This window comes from Ictidomys tridecemlineatus, chromosome 15 (assembly GCF_052094955.1).
Source record: "Ictidomys tridecemlineatus isolate mIctTri1 chromosome 15, mIctTri1.hap1, whole genome shotgun sequence".
In the NCBI taxonomy this organism is placed as follows: domain Eukaryota; kingdom Metazoa; phylum Chordata; class Mammalia; order Rodentia; family Sciuridae; genus Ictidomys; species Ictidomys tridecemlineatus.
In genome coordinates this window covers 49,484,020-49,496,867 of record NC_135491.1, presented here as the reverse complement: position 1 = coordinate 49,496,867, position 12,848 = coordinate 49,484,020, and the positions used below count along the sequence as shown (strand labels likewise).

Here is a 12,848-nt window from a genome sequence, read left to right as displayed (position 1 = left end):
CTCAGTGGTAGAGTGCTTGCCTAGCATGCAGGAGGCACTGGGTTCGATCCTCAGCACCACATACATGTAAAATAAAGATATTGTGTCGACCACATACATACATACATACATACATAAATAAATAAATAAATAAATAAATAAATAAATAAATAAATAAATAAATAAATAAATAAATAGAAAGAAAGAAAAGAAAGTATCAGAATATGTAAAACTTCTACAAATCAATAAGAAAACAATCAATCTCTACTAGGAAAATGGACAGAAGAGGCCCAATTGAACAGCCACTGCACAAAAAGGAATTCAGATGTCTAATAGACATGAAAAGATGATGAGCCTAATTGGGCTTCTGGGAAACAAAGAAATGGAAACCTTATGCCCCTCTAAGCTGAGAAAAAATTAAAGTATCTGATAATACTAAATATTCGTGAAGACAGAACTGAAGTGCAGGCACACTCCTGGAAGGGAGTATACATTGGTATAGTTGTTTTAGGAAATAGTTTGGCATTACAAAATCCCCAGCAATTGGGGAGGCTGAGGCAGGAGGATCACAAGTTCAAAGCCAGCCTCAAAATATAAAATAAAAAGGGGCTGAGGATGTGGCTCATGGTTTAGTACCTCCAGATCAATCCTCAGTACCAAAAATAAAAAAACCATGGGGCTGAGGTTGTGGCTTAGTGGTAGAGCGCTTGTCTAGCATGTGTGAGGCACTAGGTTCGATTCTCAGCACCACATATAAATTAATAAATAAAGGCCCATCAACAACTAAAAAAATATATATATATATATATTAAAAAATAAAAATTTAAAAAACAGAAAACAAAAATTGAAAAGCGAGACATTCCCTTGTCCCCAGCAGTTTATAATTGCTTATATAGAGCAGCAGTTCTCAAGTTTTTTGGTTTAGTATTCTCTTACATTCAATATTATTGAGGAAAGCATTTTTTATTTTTTGTAGGTTATATTTATTGCTATTAACCATAGTAGAAGCTAAAACTGAGAAACTTTAGAAGTACTTATTAATTTAAAAATAACAGCAACAAACTCACTACATATAATGTAAATAATTTTTTCTTAAATGCTTTTTAGTTGTCAGTGGACCTTTATTTTATTTATTCATATGTAGTACTGAGCATTAAACCCAGTGCCTCACATATACTAGGCAAGTGCTTTACCACTGAGCCAGAACCCCAGCACTATAAGAGGTATATTTCCAATACAAAATTAATAAGAATGACGTTCTTTTTTTAAATATTTATTTTTAGTTGTAGTTGATTGGACACATATCTTTATTTTATTTATTTTTATATGGTGCTGAGGATCAAACCCGGGGCCTTGCACGTGCTAGGTGAGTGCTCTACCGCTGAGCCACAACCCAGCCCTGACATTCTTATTTTACATTTTTTAGCAGATCTTCTTATATTTGCTTATGTATTTGTTTTTAAATTTATTTATCTATCTATTTTTGCAGTGCTAGGAAATTAAGCCCAGGGCTGCTCTACCACTGAGCTACATGCCCAGCCCTTTTTTTTCTTTTCTTTTTTTTTTTTTGGTACTGGGGCTTAAACTCAGGGGTACCCAACCCCTGAGCCACCCAGCCCTAGTTTGTATTTTATTTAGAGATTGGCTTTCACTAAGTTGCTAATAAGCACCTCGCTATTGTTGAGGCTGGCTTTGAACTTGCTATCCTGGCTCTTGTTTTTCTTTTTGAGACAGTCTCATTCTGTTGCCCAGGCTGGCTTCAAACCTATGATTCTCCTTCTCAGAGACCTGGGTAGCTGGGATTATAGGCATGTGCCACCATACCCAGCTAATTTAAAAAAAAAAAAAAAAAATTTTTTTTTTTTTTTTTATGGTAATGGGGATTGAATCCATGGGTGTTCTACTACTGAGCTACATCCCCCTTCCCTTTTATTTTATTTTGGGACAGGGTCTTGCTAACTTGCTAAGGCTGGCTTTGATCTTCCTGCCTCAGCCTTCCAAGTAGCTGGGACCAAAGGCAAGTGCTTCACATCTGGCTTTTTTCACTTTTAATAATATGTTTTGGAGATTATTTCATCTCAGTTCCTAAGTATCATTGGTGTCATACATTGGGTGTATCTTATCTTACTCATCATATTTTGTGTGTATTCTGTTTATTTATTTATTTTTTAGTTTTAGTTGGACACAATACCTTTATTTATTTTTATGTAGTTCTGAGGATCAAACCCATGGCCTTGCATGTGCTAGACGAGTGCTCTACTGCTGAGCCACAATCCCAGCCCCTGTGTGTATTCTTGCACATGTTACTTCACACATAAACTGTACTTGCAGGATTAATTTCTAATAGTGGAAGTGTTGGTCAGTGGGCACATAAATTAGAAAATATGATGAATGATTGTAACAGTTTCAATTCCAACCAGCTATAGTTTAGGATAATGTAGTATTTTGTTAATTTAAGAGCTCCATATTTTAGGAAAATAAGCTACACAAATAGAATGTCTAGAGAGACGAGAGAATAGAGCAATAAATTTTGCCAGTTGATAAATAAATTTTGTCACAACTACCAATAAAGGAGGAACTAAGTGAATTTTGGGTGAATGGATAATAGAAAAGGAAGAAGAGTAATCATAAAGAGAATTGTATGATGTTAAGTTATAGGAGAATGTAGAACATTTATTGAGGGTCCATGGCATGGAATTTAATCATGATCACAATGCCATTCTACTCGTTTCACAGTAAAAGAAACTAAGATTTGAGACAACACTCAGGTGTGTTTTGAAATCTGAAATTAATTTTTTCTACTATTCCTGGAAGGATAGGCAAGACTTTGATTTCCAGAGCTGGCTTTACCTATGAAATACCCACAGAAAGGACTGGGGATATGGCTCAAGTGGTAGCGCGCTCACCTCGCATGCATGGGGCGCTGGGTTCTATACTCAGCACCACATAAAAATAAAATAAAGATATTGTGTCCGCCTAAAGCTAAAAAATATTAAAAAAAAAAAAAGAAATACCCACAGAAAACATTTCATCTCCACAGTGGAAAGGGGTCAGAAGATCAGTGAGCAGATTGTCATTGGTACCCCTGGGACTGTCCTGGACTGGTGCTCCAAGCTCAGGTTCATTGACCCTAAGAGGATCAAGGTATTTGTTCTAGATGAGGCCGACGTGATGATAGCCACTCAAGGCCACCAAGATCAGAGCATCCGCATCCAGAGGTAAGAACTAGAGTGAGGAGGAAATTCAGATGCCCCTCTTGCTTCTGTTGCATTCTTTCTTTCTTTTTCCTTTTCTTTTTTTTTTAATATTTTTTAAGTTGTATTGTGTACAATTTTATTTATTTATTTTTATGTGGTGCTAAGGATTGAACCCAGGGCCTCACACACGTTAGGCAGGTGCTCTACTACTGAGCCATAACTCCAGCCTGCTGTTGCATTTTTTACTCTGATATTTGAAAAAGCAATTGTTTGGTGGGCCATTTTCACGTCAGCACTGACCGTCCTCCCAGCCTGGGTTGGGAAAGGAGATCTGGGACCCTAACCCACCCCTATGCAACCCTGGACCTGCTTCTTCTCTCTATCCCAGGGATGCTGTATAAAGTGCCTGGGTCTCACCTTGCAGGATGCTGCCCAGGAACTGCCAGATGTTGCTTTTCTCTGCCACCTTTGAAGACTCTGTGTGGAAGTTTGCCCAGAAAGTGGTCCCAGACCCAAACATTATCAAACTAAAGCGTGAGGAGGAGACATTGGACACCATTAAGCAGTATTATGTCCTGTGCAATAACAGAGACGAGAAGTTCCAGGCCTTGTGCAACCTGTATGGGGCCATCACCATCGCACAAGCCATGATCTTCTGCCATGTGAGTAGCACTTTCAGGGCTGCCCTGCCCCCTTCCCCTTTAGGAAAATAAGCTATACAAATAGAATGCACAGCTGCACCTCTGTGCTGAGGAGGAGCAGGTTCCAGTGTGTGCCAAGAAAGGAAGTCGTTTTTGAAGAAATAAGGAGACAGTTTCTGAGATACATAGGGTAAACAGAGCTTCCTGTACTGTATATCTTATTTGTACGTGATATGTTATTGGAAAACGTGAGAATAAGCTGATATTTGTGGAAAAATAAGAAATTTAACAAGATGGGTGGTTATAAAATTAATACACACAGTTTCCCAACTGCAAACAAGAAACATTTGAAAAATGGAAGAATAAATCACACACATAAAGCAAAATGAACAAATTAGGAGTAAATATTTAAGATCTCTGGGGGCTGGGGCTGGGGCTCAGAGGTAGAGCGCTCGTATACCATGCGAGAGGCACTGGGTTAGATCCTCAGCACCACATAAAAATAAAATGAAGATATTATATCCACCTATAACTAAAAATAAATATTTTTTAAAAATATTTAAGATCTCTGAAGAACACTTCAAGATGATACTAAAGGCTGGGTGCAGTGGCATACACCTGTAATCCCAGTGACTTGGGAGGTAAAGACAAGAGGATTGCAAGTTCGAGACCAGCCTTAGCAATTTAGAGAGGCCCTGAACATTGTAGCGGGACCCTATCTCAAAAAATGAAGAGCTGGAAATATGACTCAGTGGTTAAGCACCACTGGGTTTAATCCCTGTTAACTTAAAAAAAGAAAATGGTACAAATGCCATGGATATGAGAATATAAGACTTAAGACAAGTCATTCTCTTATTGAAAGATATGTAACTCTGATTAGCTTTGCTTTTTTTTTTTTTTTTAAGCAGTAAAACCTCTCCCCGTCTCCACTTCAGATTAAAACATTTTGGGGAAAAAAAAAAAGTGGAAAAAATTTAAAAAGTACTTTCATACCCCACACTGGTCAGCGTCTACTTTTCTCTGTCTTTATATCTCTCTTTTTTTTTTTTTTTTTTTTTTGGTGGTGCTGGGGATTGAACCCAGGGTCTTGTGCACGTGAGGCAAGCACTCCACCAACTGAGCTATATACTCAGCCCCCTGTTTATTTTTATTTTAATTTTGAGACAGGCTCTTCTAAGTCACTGGCGTTCAGCTTGGTATCTTTCTGCCTCAGCCTCCAAAATTGCTGGGATTACAGATGTTAGCCACTGAACCTGGGTGTGTTTTTTCTTTTTGCTGAATCATTTTAAAGTTAGTTGTAGACATCATATACTCAAAATGTTTACTAAGAACGAGATATTCTCCCACTTGACCATGGTGCCACCTTCATTCCTGTAACAATGATACAATAACATTTTCTCAAATACAGTTTCATATTCTACCTTCTTCAGAAATGTTCTTCATTGCTTTTTGTTATATTAAACCTATAAGTCAACCCAGGATTGCTTACATTTAATTGTCATATCTCTTGAGACTCCCTTAATCCAGAACCATCCTTTCTGAATGCCTTTCATCACATGGACATCTTAAAAGAGTCTAGACTCATAATCATAATTTGTTTGATTTTCCCTCTTGTTTTTTGTTGTTTTGGTGGGCTGGCTTTTGTTTTCTGTTGGGGGGGGGGTTTGCAGTGCTGGGGATTGAATCCAAGGTCTAGCCAGCTACTCTGCCATTGAGCTATATCCCCAGCCCTTTTACTTTTTGTGATAGCCTCTTGCTACATTGCTGAGGCTGGCCTTGAACTTATGATCCTCCTGCCTCAGCCTCCTAAATAGCTGGGATTATAGACATGGGCTTCTGTGCCTGACTTTTTCCCTTGTGATCTATACAAGTTAAATATTTTTATAGTAGTATGGAGCTGAGATTGTAGCTCAGTGGTAGGGTGCTTGCCTTGCATGTGTGAGGCACTGGGTTCGATCCTCAGCCCACCAAAAAAAAAAAATAAAGATTGTGTCAATCTGAAAATCTATATAAAAATATTTTTGTAGTATGAACGTTTTTGTAAAATTACTACTCAGGTGACATAGTTACTTTCTATTATACCACATCAGGTTGGCAGTTTTAGGAAATTTAACCCTTCAGATAAGAGTCTTCCAGATCAAAAACAGTCTCTTTAGGTACCTTCATTTCTCAAATAATTTTCCTTCCAGACTCGCAAAACAGCTAGTTGGTTGGCAGCAGAGCTCTCAAAAGAAGGCCACCAGGTGGCTCTGCTGAGTGGAGAAATGATGGTGGAGCAGAGGGCTGCTGTGATTGAGCGCTTCCGAGAGGGCAAAGAGAAGGTTCTGGTGACCACCAATGTGTGTGCTCGTGGTAAGCAGAGACTGTCCTGGAATCCTAGGCTCAGGCATCCAGCCCTGTTAGCGAGAGAAGTCCTTACATCCAGGAGACTTGGATGGTCTCTAGGAGCCCTCTGGGGTTGGCAGGGATAATCCTTTTCAGGAGAGATGGGATTTCCCTCGGGTGATGGGAATGTATAGAAGCCAAGAGTCATGCCCAGGTACAAGGAGACACTCAAAACAGAGTCAGCTCTTTCCAGGGCATCTCTAGGTGTTTGGCTGTGGCTGTGTCTTCAGACTCTCTTGCGTGTGTAGCAAAGACTTGCTTTGTGGTTTCATGGTTTTAGTACCTGCAAGGTTCTGGTACATAGGCCAATATGTATCCTCTCTTGTGCCTGCACTCCAGAGGTGACCTGCTGCAGACTCTCCCTCCACCAGAGTGGGTGCATGGTTGACCACGTCTTTGGCCCTGACTCCTCTGTGTCCCTCCTTTGTGCAGGCATCGATGTTGAACAAGTGTCTGTGGTCATCAACTTTGATCTTCCTGTGGACAAGGACGGGAACCCAGATAACGAGACCTACCTGCACCGGATTGGGCGCACTGGCCGCTTTGGCAAGAGAGGCCTGGCCGTGAACATGGTTGACAGCAAGCACAGCATGAACATCCTGAACAGAATCCAGGAACATTTTAGTGAGTCCCCAGAGGGTCTCCTGCAGGCACCCTCTTTGTGGTGGATGTGGGGAAAGGGGAAGTTTTCCTGTGGCCCTGAGAGAGGCCTTTGTCCCTATACATGCTCCCTCCCTTCCCTTCTACCATTGGCTGGATGGGTGTTCTCAAGGAGCATACATATGATGGGGGCTTAGGGGCTCTAATGATGATTCGCCTGTGGCCAGGTTGAAGGCCCTGGGCTTTTGGATGTTGGTCAGAGCTCCCTGCTCAGGCTCTGGAAGCCTTTGGGGTTAAGAGGAAGGAGCATTGTAGTGGCCCAAAGAGCGGCCCATTCTTGAGCAGGGTCCTGTGTCTTCGCTTTTCCTGCCACACTGTCCTTGTGGGTGACTTCAGCTGTGTCTCCATGGCAACCCCATTTTGGTCTCTCGTCACATCTTTCTTTTCCCCCCAGATAAGAAGATAGAAAGATTGGACACAGATGATTTGGACGAGATTGAGAAAATAGCCAACTGAGAAGCTCTACCAGCCACTGGTGCCCGCCGTCGGGGCTGCCCCTGCCCAGGAGATGAGTGCTTTCATGGCACAGGCCTCAACTGTCACCACAAAGACAAAGGCATGAGGAGAGAAGCTACCTACCTCATTTTAAATTATGTTTGGACTTGACAAAAATGTGTGCAAATAATGGGAGACAATTGAAATTTTGCATTTTGGAAATAGTCCTAAATTCACCCCTTTTAAAATATGATTTTCCCTATCTTTATAGTAATCTGGTTGCTGATGGTAATCACTTATCCAGGGCCTCCCTACCTACTGTCTTTCTGGCGGGGGGCTTGGGACCAGCCTACAGCCCTGAAGAAATGACAGGTAGATGTCCTCAGGAGAGGCAGGGCCAGACATGAGTGTAGTCCCACACCATGGGTAGAGTGAAGCCGGAGGCTTCTGCACTGCCCCTCTCCTGTGCTTGTTGTGAATGTTTCTCCTACCTTCAAGTATCATCCTGCTGGTTGCTTTACCTTTGCTGTCTGTCTTCATTGGAAGCTTCCCTCTTCCTCCCTGATGAACATCATGGCTCCTTTTATGAACTTGAGATTTGGGAAGAAGCATGGAAGTCAGTGAGAGAGATTGTTTTGGCACGAGTGGTCAAATTCTTTGAGGATATCTGGGCCTGCTTTCCCCTTTCCATTTCCATTGGGTCCTGGTTGTGGCCACCAGGAGACTTGGCCCAGTTAGCCAGTTCTTATCCATGGGGTGTCATGTGGTGCCTGGAGCTGAGCAGAGTTTGGAAAGGAAGTTGTGACCAAGTGAAACTCTAATTATGCCGTTATCCATAATAGTGGACTTTTTTGGGTACTTAATTCATACATTATATGTATGAATAAGGACAGATAAATTATATGCATCATTCATTATAAGAAATTTTAAAGTAATTATGAGAAAGGCTTTACTAATCATGATTTGTATTTTTCTGCTTATTAGACTAATATATGCTCATTAAAAATATGTGCATCTATATATAATGTGAAAGTGCTCCCTGCCCTTCAGTAGGGGGTCATATTGCTTTCTATGCAAAAGCAACCGAACTTTCTTTTGCAGAAGTATGATTGTGCTCTTTGTGCAATTATGCAGTCTGCTTTTTTACTGGTCACCATGTCTTAGACATGATGACCCATCTAGCATACATCTACTTCACTCTGGAAAATGGCATCACTCCAGCGTGTAAGCAGTCTTGGCATTTATATCCTGGTGGCTCCAATGATAGGCACTGGAAGTTTCCAGCGTGCAAGGTTACCCACAGTGCCACAGTGAATACTTTGTCCTTGTCTTGAAGCACTGGTAAGAATTGCTCTAGGATATATTCCTGGAAGAAGAACTGCTGGGTCAAAGAATGGAAATATTTAAATTCCTAATACATTGCCAGTTATTCCTGCCAAAAAGCTTTTTCCTATTTGTTATTATAGTAATACAAAAATACTTATTTACTCTTACCTGCTTGCCAACTTTATTTTTAAAATGCCAGTCTGAGTAGCAAAATGTCATTGCTATTTTTTTTTTAATTTACTGAGCCTTGGCAAATTTATAGTTTATTGGATAATTTTATTTTCTCTTTTTGTAAGCTGCCCATTCTTGTTTTACTATTGGGGTATAAGTCCTTAGTGGGTTTTAGCTCCCTGTTCATGCTGGGGAAATTAGACTTTGTCTTAAGTGATGGATGTTTTCTTAGTGTTGTTTTGTTTATGTGTTGCTGAGAATCGAACCCAGTGCCTCACACATGATAAGCAAGTGCTCTACCACTGAGTTACAATCCCATCCCCTTCTTAGTGTTTCTTTACAAGTTCATTTTTTTAAACATGCCACACAAAAGTTTATTTTTAAGTGGGTAGGGATGGAACCCACTGTACATGCTAGGCAAGTGCTCTACCACTGAGCTATCCCCAGTCCAAAAGTAAAATTTCAATGTTAAGATTCCATTTTTTAAGAAATTTGGATTTTATGTCATGACTAGAAAAATTTTCTTCATACTATAAAAAATTTACTCATATTTCCTGTAGAGACAATTGTTAAGCAATACATTTTTTTTAGTTCTTGTTGACCTTAAAATGTCATTAGCTGGACCAGGCACAGTGGCCACAAGCTTGTAATCCCAGCTATTCAGGAAGCTGAGGCAGGAGGATTATAAGTTAAGGCCAAGCTGCGCAATTTAGCAAGACCCTGTCTCAAAAAAGTTTAAAAAGTAGCTTAGCGGTAGAGTGCTTGCTTAGCATATGCAAAGTCCACAGTTCCATCCCCAGGATGCAAAAAATAAACTTAGGCAGACTTGTGGTGTGAGTTGCAGTCCCAGCTATTCTGAAGGCTAAGGCAGGAGGATTGATCCCCTTCCAGGGATCAGCCTGAGCAACATAGTGAGAACTCATCTTAGAAACAAGTCATTGTAGGACTGGGGATGTGACTCAGTGCTCCTGTGCTCAATCCCTGGTACCAAAAAAAAAGTCATTGTTTTGTCCACTGTTTGGCTGTGGGAGATTTTTGTTCCATAGAGGGTGAGTGTGTGGCAAAGCTGTTGCTGTTGGTGCATGGCCAGTCATGGCCCCTGCATGAATGGACAAGAACAGAAAAGGTCTCCGTGGGAATGGATGTGTGTGAGGTTGTGAAAGACTGAGTGCCTTGTGGGAATGTAGTGCAGGAGAGAGGATGCAAGTGCATAGCACACCTGGGCGTCCAGGAGAACTTCAAGAAGGGGTGAGGGAGGAGCAAGGTTACAGCAAGAGGCAAGGGGAAGTGGTGTGGTGATGGGGGCCAGGCATGCATGGGAAGAAGTCGGGGGGGGGGGGGGGGAGACAGGAAGCCAGACAGTGGAGCAACAGATCTGCTCTGAGCCACAGAGCAGTGGTATACAGAGTGCAAAAACAAAACTACCATCTGACTCAAAAACAAGTTGAGTGTTTCTGTGGATGAGCAGTGGAGCAGAAATGCCAAGTGGTGGGCAGGTCTGAAGCTGAACACTTGCTGGGCCCAGTACAGAAGTGGACTAGGCTGTCAGATAACTGCTCTGAAGGTCAAATCCGAGCAGCCCCCCTGCTTGGAGTCAACTCAGTACACAGTACTTCCCCTGCCCCTGTTCAGGAGTCCACTCATGCCTTACTTACTTTATGTATTTGAGTCATTTTTGTAATGAAGATGCATTGCAATTTTAATGTATAAAAAGAAAAGGTAGGGCTGGGGTTGTGGCTCAGTAGTAGAGTGTTCACCCAGTTCACATGAGGCACTCACTTGGTTCAATCCTCAGCACCACATAAAAATAAAATAAAGGCATTGTGTACACTTACAAGTAAAAAATAAATATATATTTAAAAAAAAAAGCAAAGTTAGCAAAGGATGACACTCAGACCCTTCCAAGTGCAGTTACCAAATGTTTTTTCTACTTCACAAGTTCTTTCCTGTAGAGAAACCATCCTGCCAGAAACTGCCTGCATTATTCTCAGGAGCAGAAACAGGAAAGGTATTCATTCTGTATCCTGAGGGCCATGCTGGTCTTGATACCAATGGTTCAACAAGCTTCAGGGGCAGAGAGGGATCCTCTTGTATTTTTGTGTGGTGGTTGTTACCCAGGCAGAGACTCACTGCAGAAGCTGTTTTGTTTTGTTTTGTTTTTTTCTGAAAGAATGAGAAGGAACATTGCTTTTTAATTCACATTCAAAAAAGAATAATTTGATTTTTTAAAATTCAGTTTTAGGACTTTATCCTTCCCCTCAGTTAATAGAATGATGCTTTCTTATTTCACTGAACAAATCACAGGAGATAGCTCCTTGCCTGCTGAATGGTAGTCTACTACTGTTCCTGTGGCAGGTAAAATACTTAATTGCTTCCCTTTGGAATATAGCCAGCATACCTGCAGGTGTGTATTACCCACTCCATCCCAGGCCATAAAGCTAACACCTTCTCTCCAAAGACCTACCTACTGTTTTAGATTGTATATTGCTTACCCAAATATGGCACCTCTTCCAGATGAACAGCACACATCCCTGAGAAACTGAGGTACAGCCATGGGACTTATTTGGCACCAAGGAAATGTGAACTTGGCAGAAACTGTAAAGAGGCAAGTGTGGTTCTGGAGGTTCCCTTTTTCTTGCTCTTGAGATCCAATTCTAGATGGTGCCACAGCACACCCATAACCCTCAACCCCAGGAAATGCCTGATCCTCTGGCCACCCTAATACTATTTAGTCCTCACAATTGATAGGCCCCATTGTATGCAAAATTCCCAAGGAGCTCCTCCCATTGATCCACTATTTCAGAAGAGTGAACAGTGACAGTCTTTCATTTCCAAATTTTAAAAGTCTTCATCATGACAGAGGGGCATTAAATAAAGTAGATGGAGAAATACAAAACCAAAACTTTTAGAGACCAGGGAATTGAGGAAGAAAATGGCATCTGCTATGTAGATGATGAAATATCACAGTTCTTACAACTTAAGGTAAGAAGAAAAAACTCAAAATAGTAATAATTACAGCCTTAGATGAGGTATTTAACAAAAATGTTGGGAACATACACATATACAAATAGGTGAAAAAAAATATCCTTAACAATAAGGGGAGCTAGAAATTATGAAAAAAATCATCTAAAAACAAACTACAAAGTTATAGAAAATATAAAATCTGTTTGAATACATCAAAAAGCTACTACTATTAGGAATTTTTACATTTAGTTCTATGATCCACTTAACATTTATTTTGGTGAATGGTTTAAAGTATAGATCTAATTTTGTCTTTTCCCAATGGTTACCCAGTTATTACATGGCAATTTATCTAAGCATTTATCTTTTCCTTAGCAACCTTCTAGGCTGGGGGAGGTACTCTGCCTCCTGATGCTCTCCCAATGGCAGGTAGGCTGTGTGTGCCCTTCTATGTAGAACCTGCAGTGAAATGCAGGCCCCTGTGGTATGGTGGGAAGAGCAGGCTACAGATTGATGAGCCATGCCAGAGCAAGGAGGAAAACCTCCAAGAGATGAATTCATCCCAGAGAGATGGAGATGGCCCAGCTTTGGTATGTCCAAATGCACTGAGCCTCTCATGGATACTCTGTATTTATGAAAGTTCCTGCCAGGAATTCTAACAGATTTCTCTTTTGGAGAAAACTGAAGAGGTGGCAATGGGTTCATTTTTAACCAAAATACTCAGATTTAAATGTCTTGGGGACTTGAAAGAGTGTGGTTCATGACACCAGGCTCACATGTAAGAGGTGGATATCTGGGAGCCATTTTGCTTTCCCTTCATATCTTCAACATCCTTAGTCATTATTTGGTCACAGCTCCTCACTCCCAGATAAACCTATGATCATACACAAAACAGATGACTACAGGTTTTTTGTGGTTTTTTTTTTTTTTTGGTTCTTTTTAATTCAGAAAGAGAAAGGGAAGGAAATAAAAAAAAAAGTTTAAATAACTATTGCAGAAAAGGAGATCTGGGCTGGGTGCTGGGACCTACCTCTTCCAAATGAGGATTAATGATTTAAAAGAAAAACAACAAAAAATAAATTATTCTGCTCAA

At 40.7% G+C, this 12,848-nt stretch overlaps 1 protein-coding gene across 5 annotated transcripts in view; it reads left to right on the top strand.

Moving 5' to 3' along the window:
• The window catches only part of LOC101958629 (ATP-dependent RNA helicase DDX19A), a 27,656-nt gene extending 14,808 nt beyond the window's left edge, over positions 1-12,848 (top strand). For 3 of the 5 annotated variants that reach the window (XM_005318410.5, XM_013366016.4, XM_013366020.4), the window contains 5 exons: positions 3,020-3,197; positions 3,601-3,838; positions 6,007-6,169; positions 6,635-6,826; positions 7,257-12,848. In XM_005318410.5, coding sequence (XP_005318467.2) covers positions 3,020-3,197; positions 3,601-3,838; positions 6,007-6,169; positions 6,635-6,826; positions 7,257-7,318 — 833 coding nt within the window. In that variant the 3' untranslated portion in view covers positions 7,319-12,848. Of the gene's footprint in view, positions 1-3,019; positions 3,198-3,600; positions 3,839-6,006; positions 6,170-6,634; positions 6,832-7,256 lie in introns of those variants that run through there. The other 2 variants (XR_013430983.1, XM_078032655.1) reach the window with 2 other exon arrangements.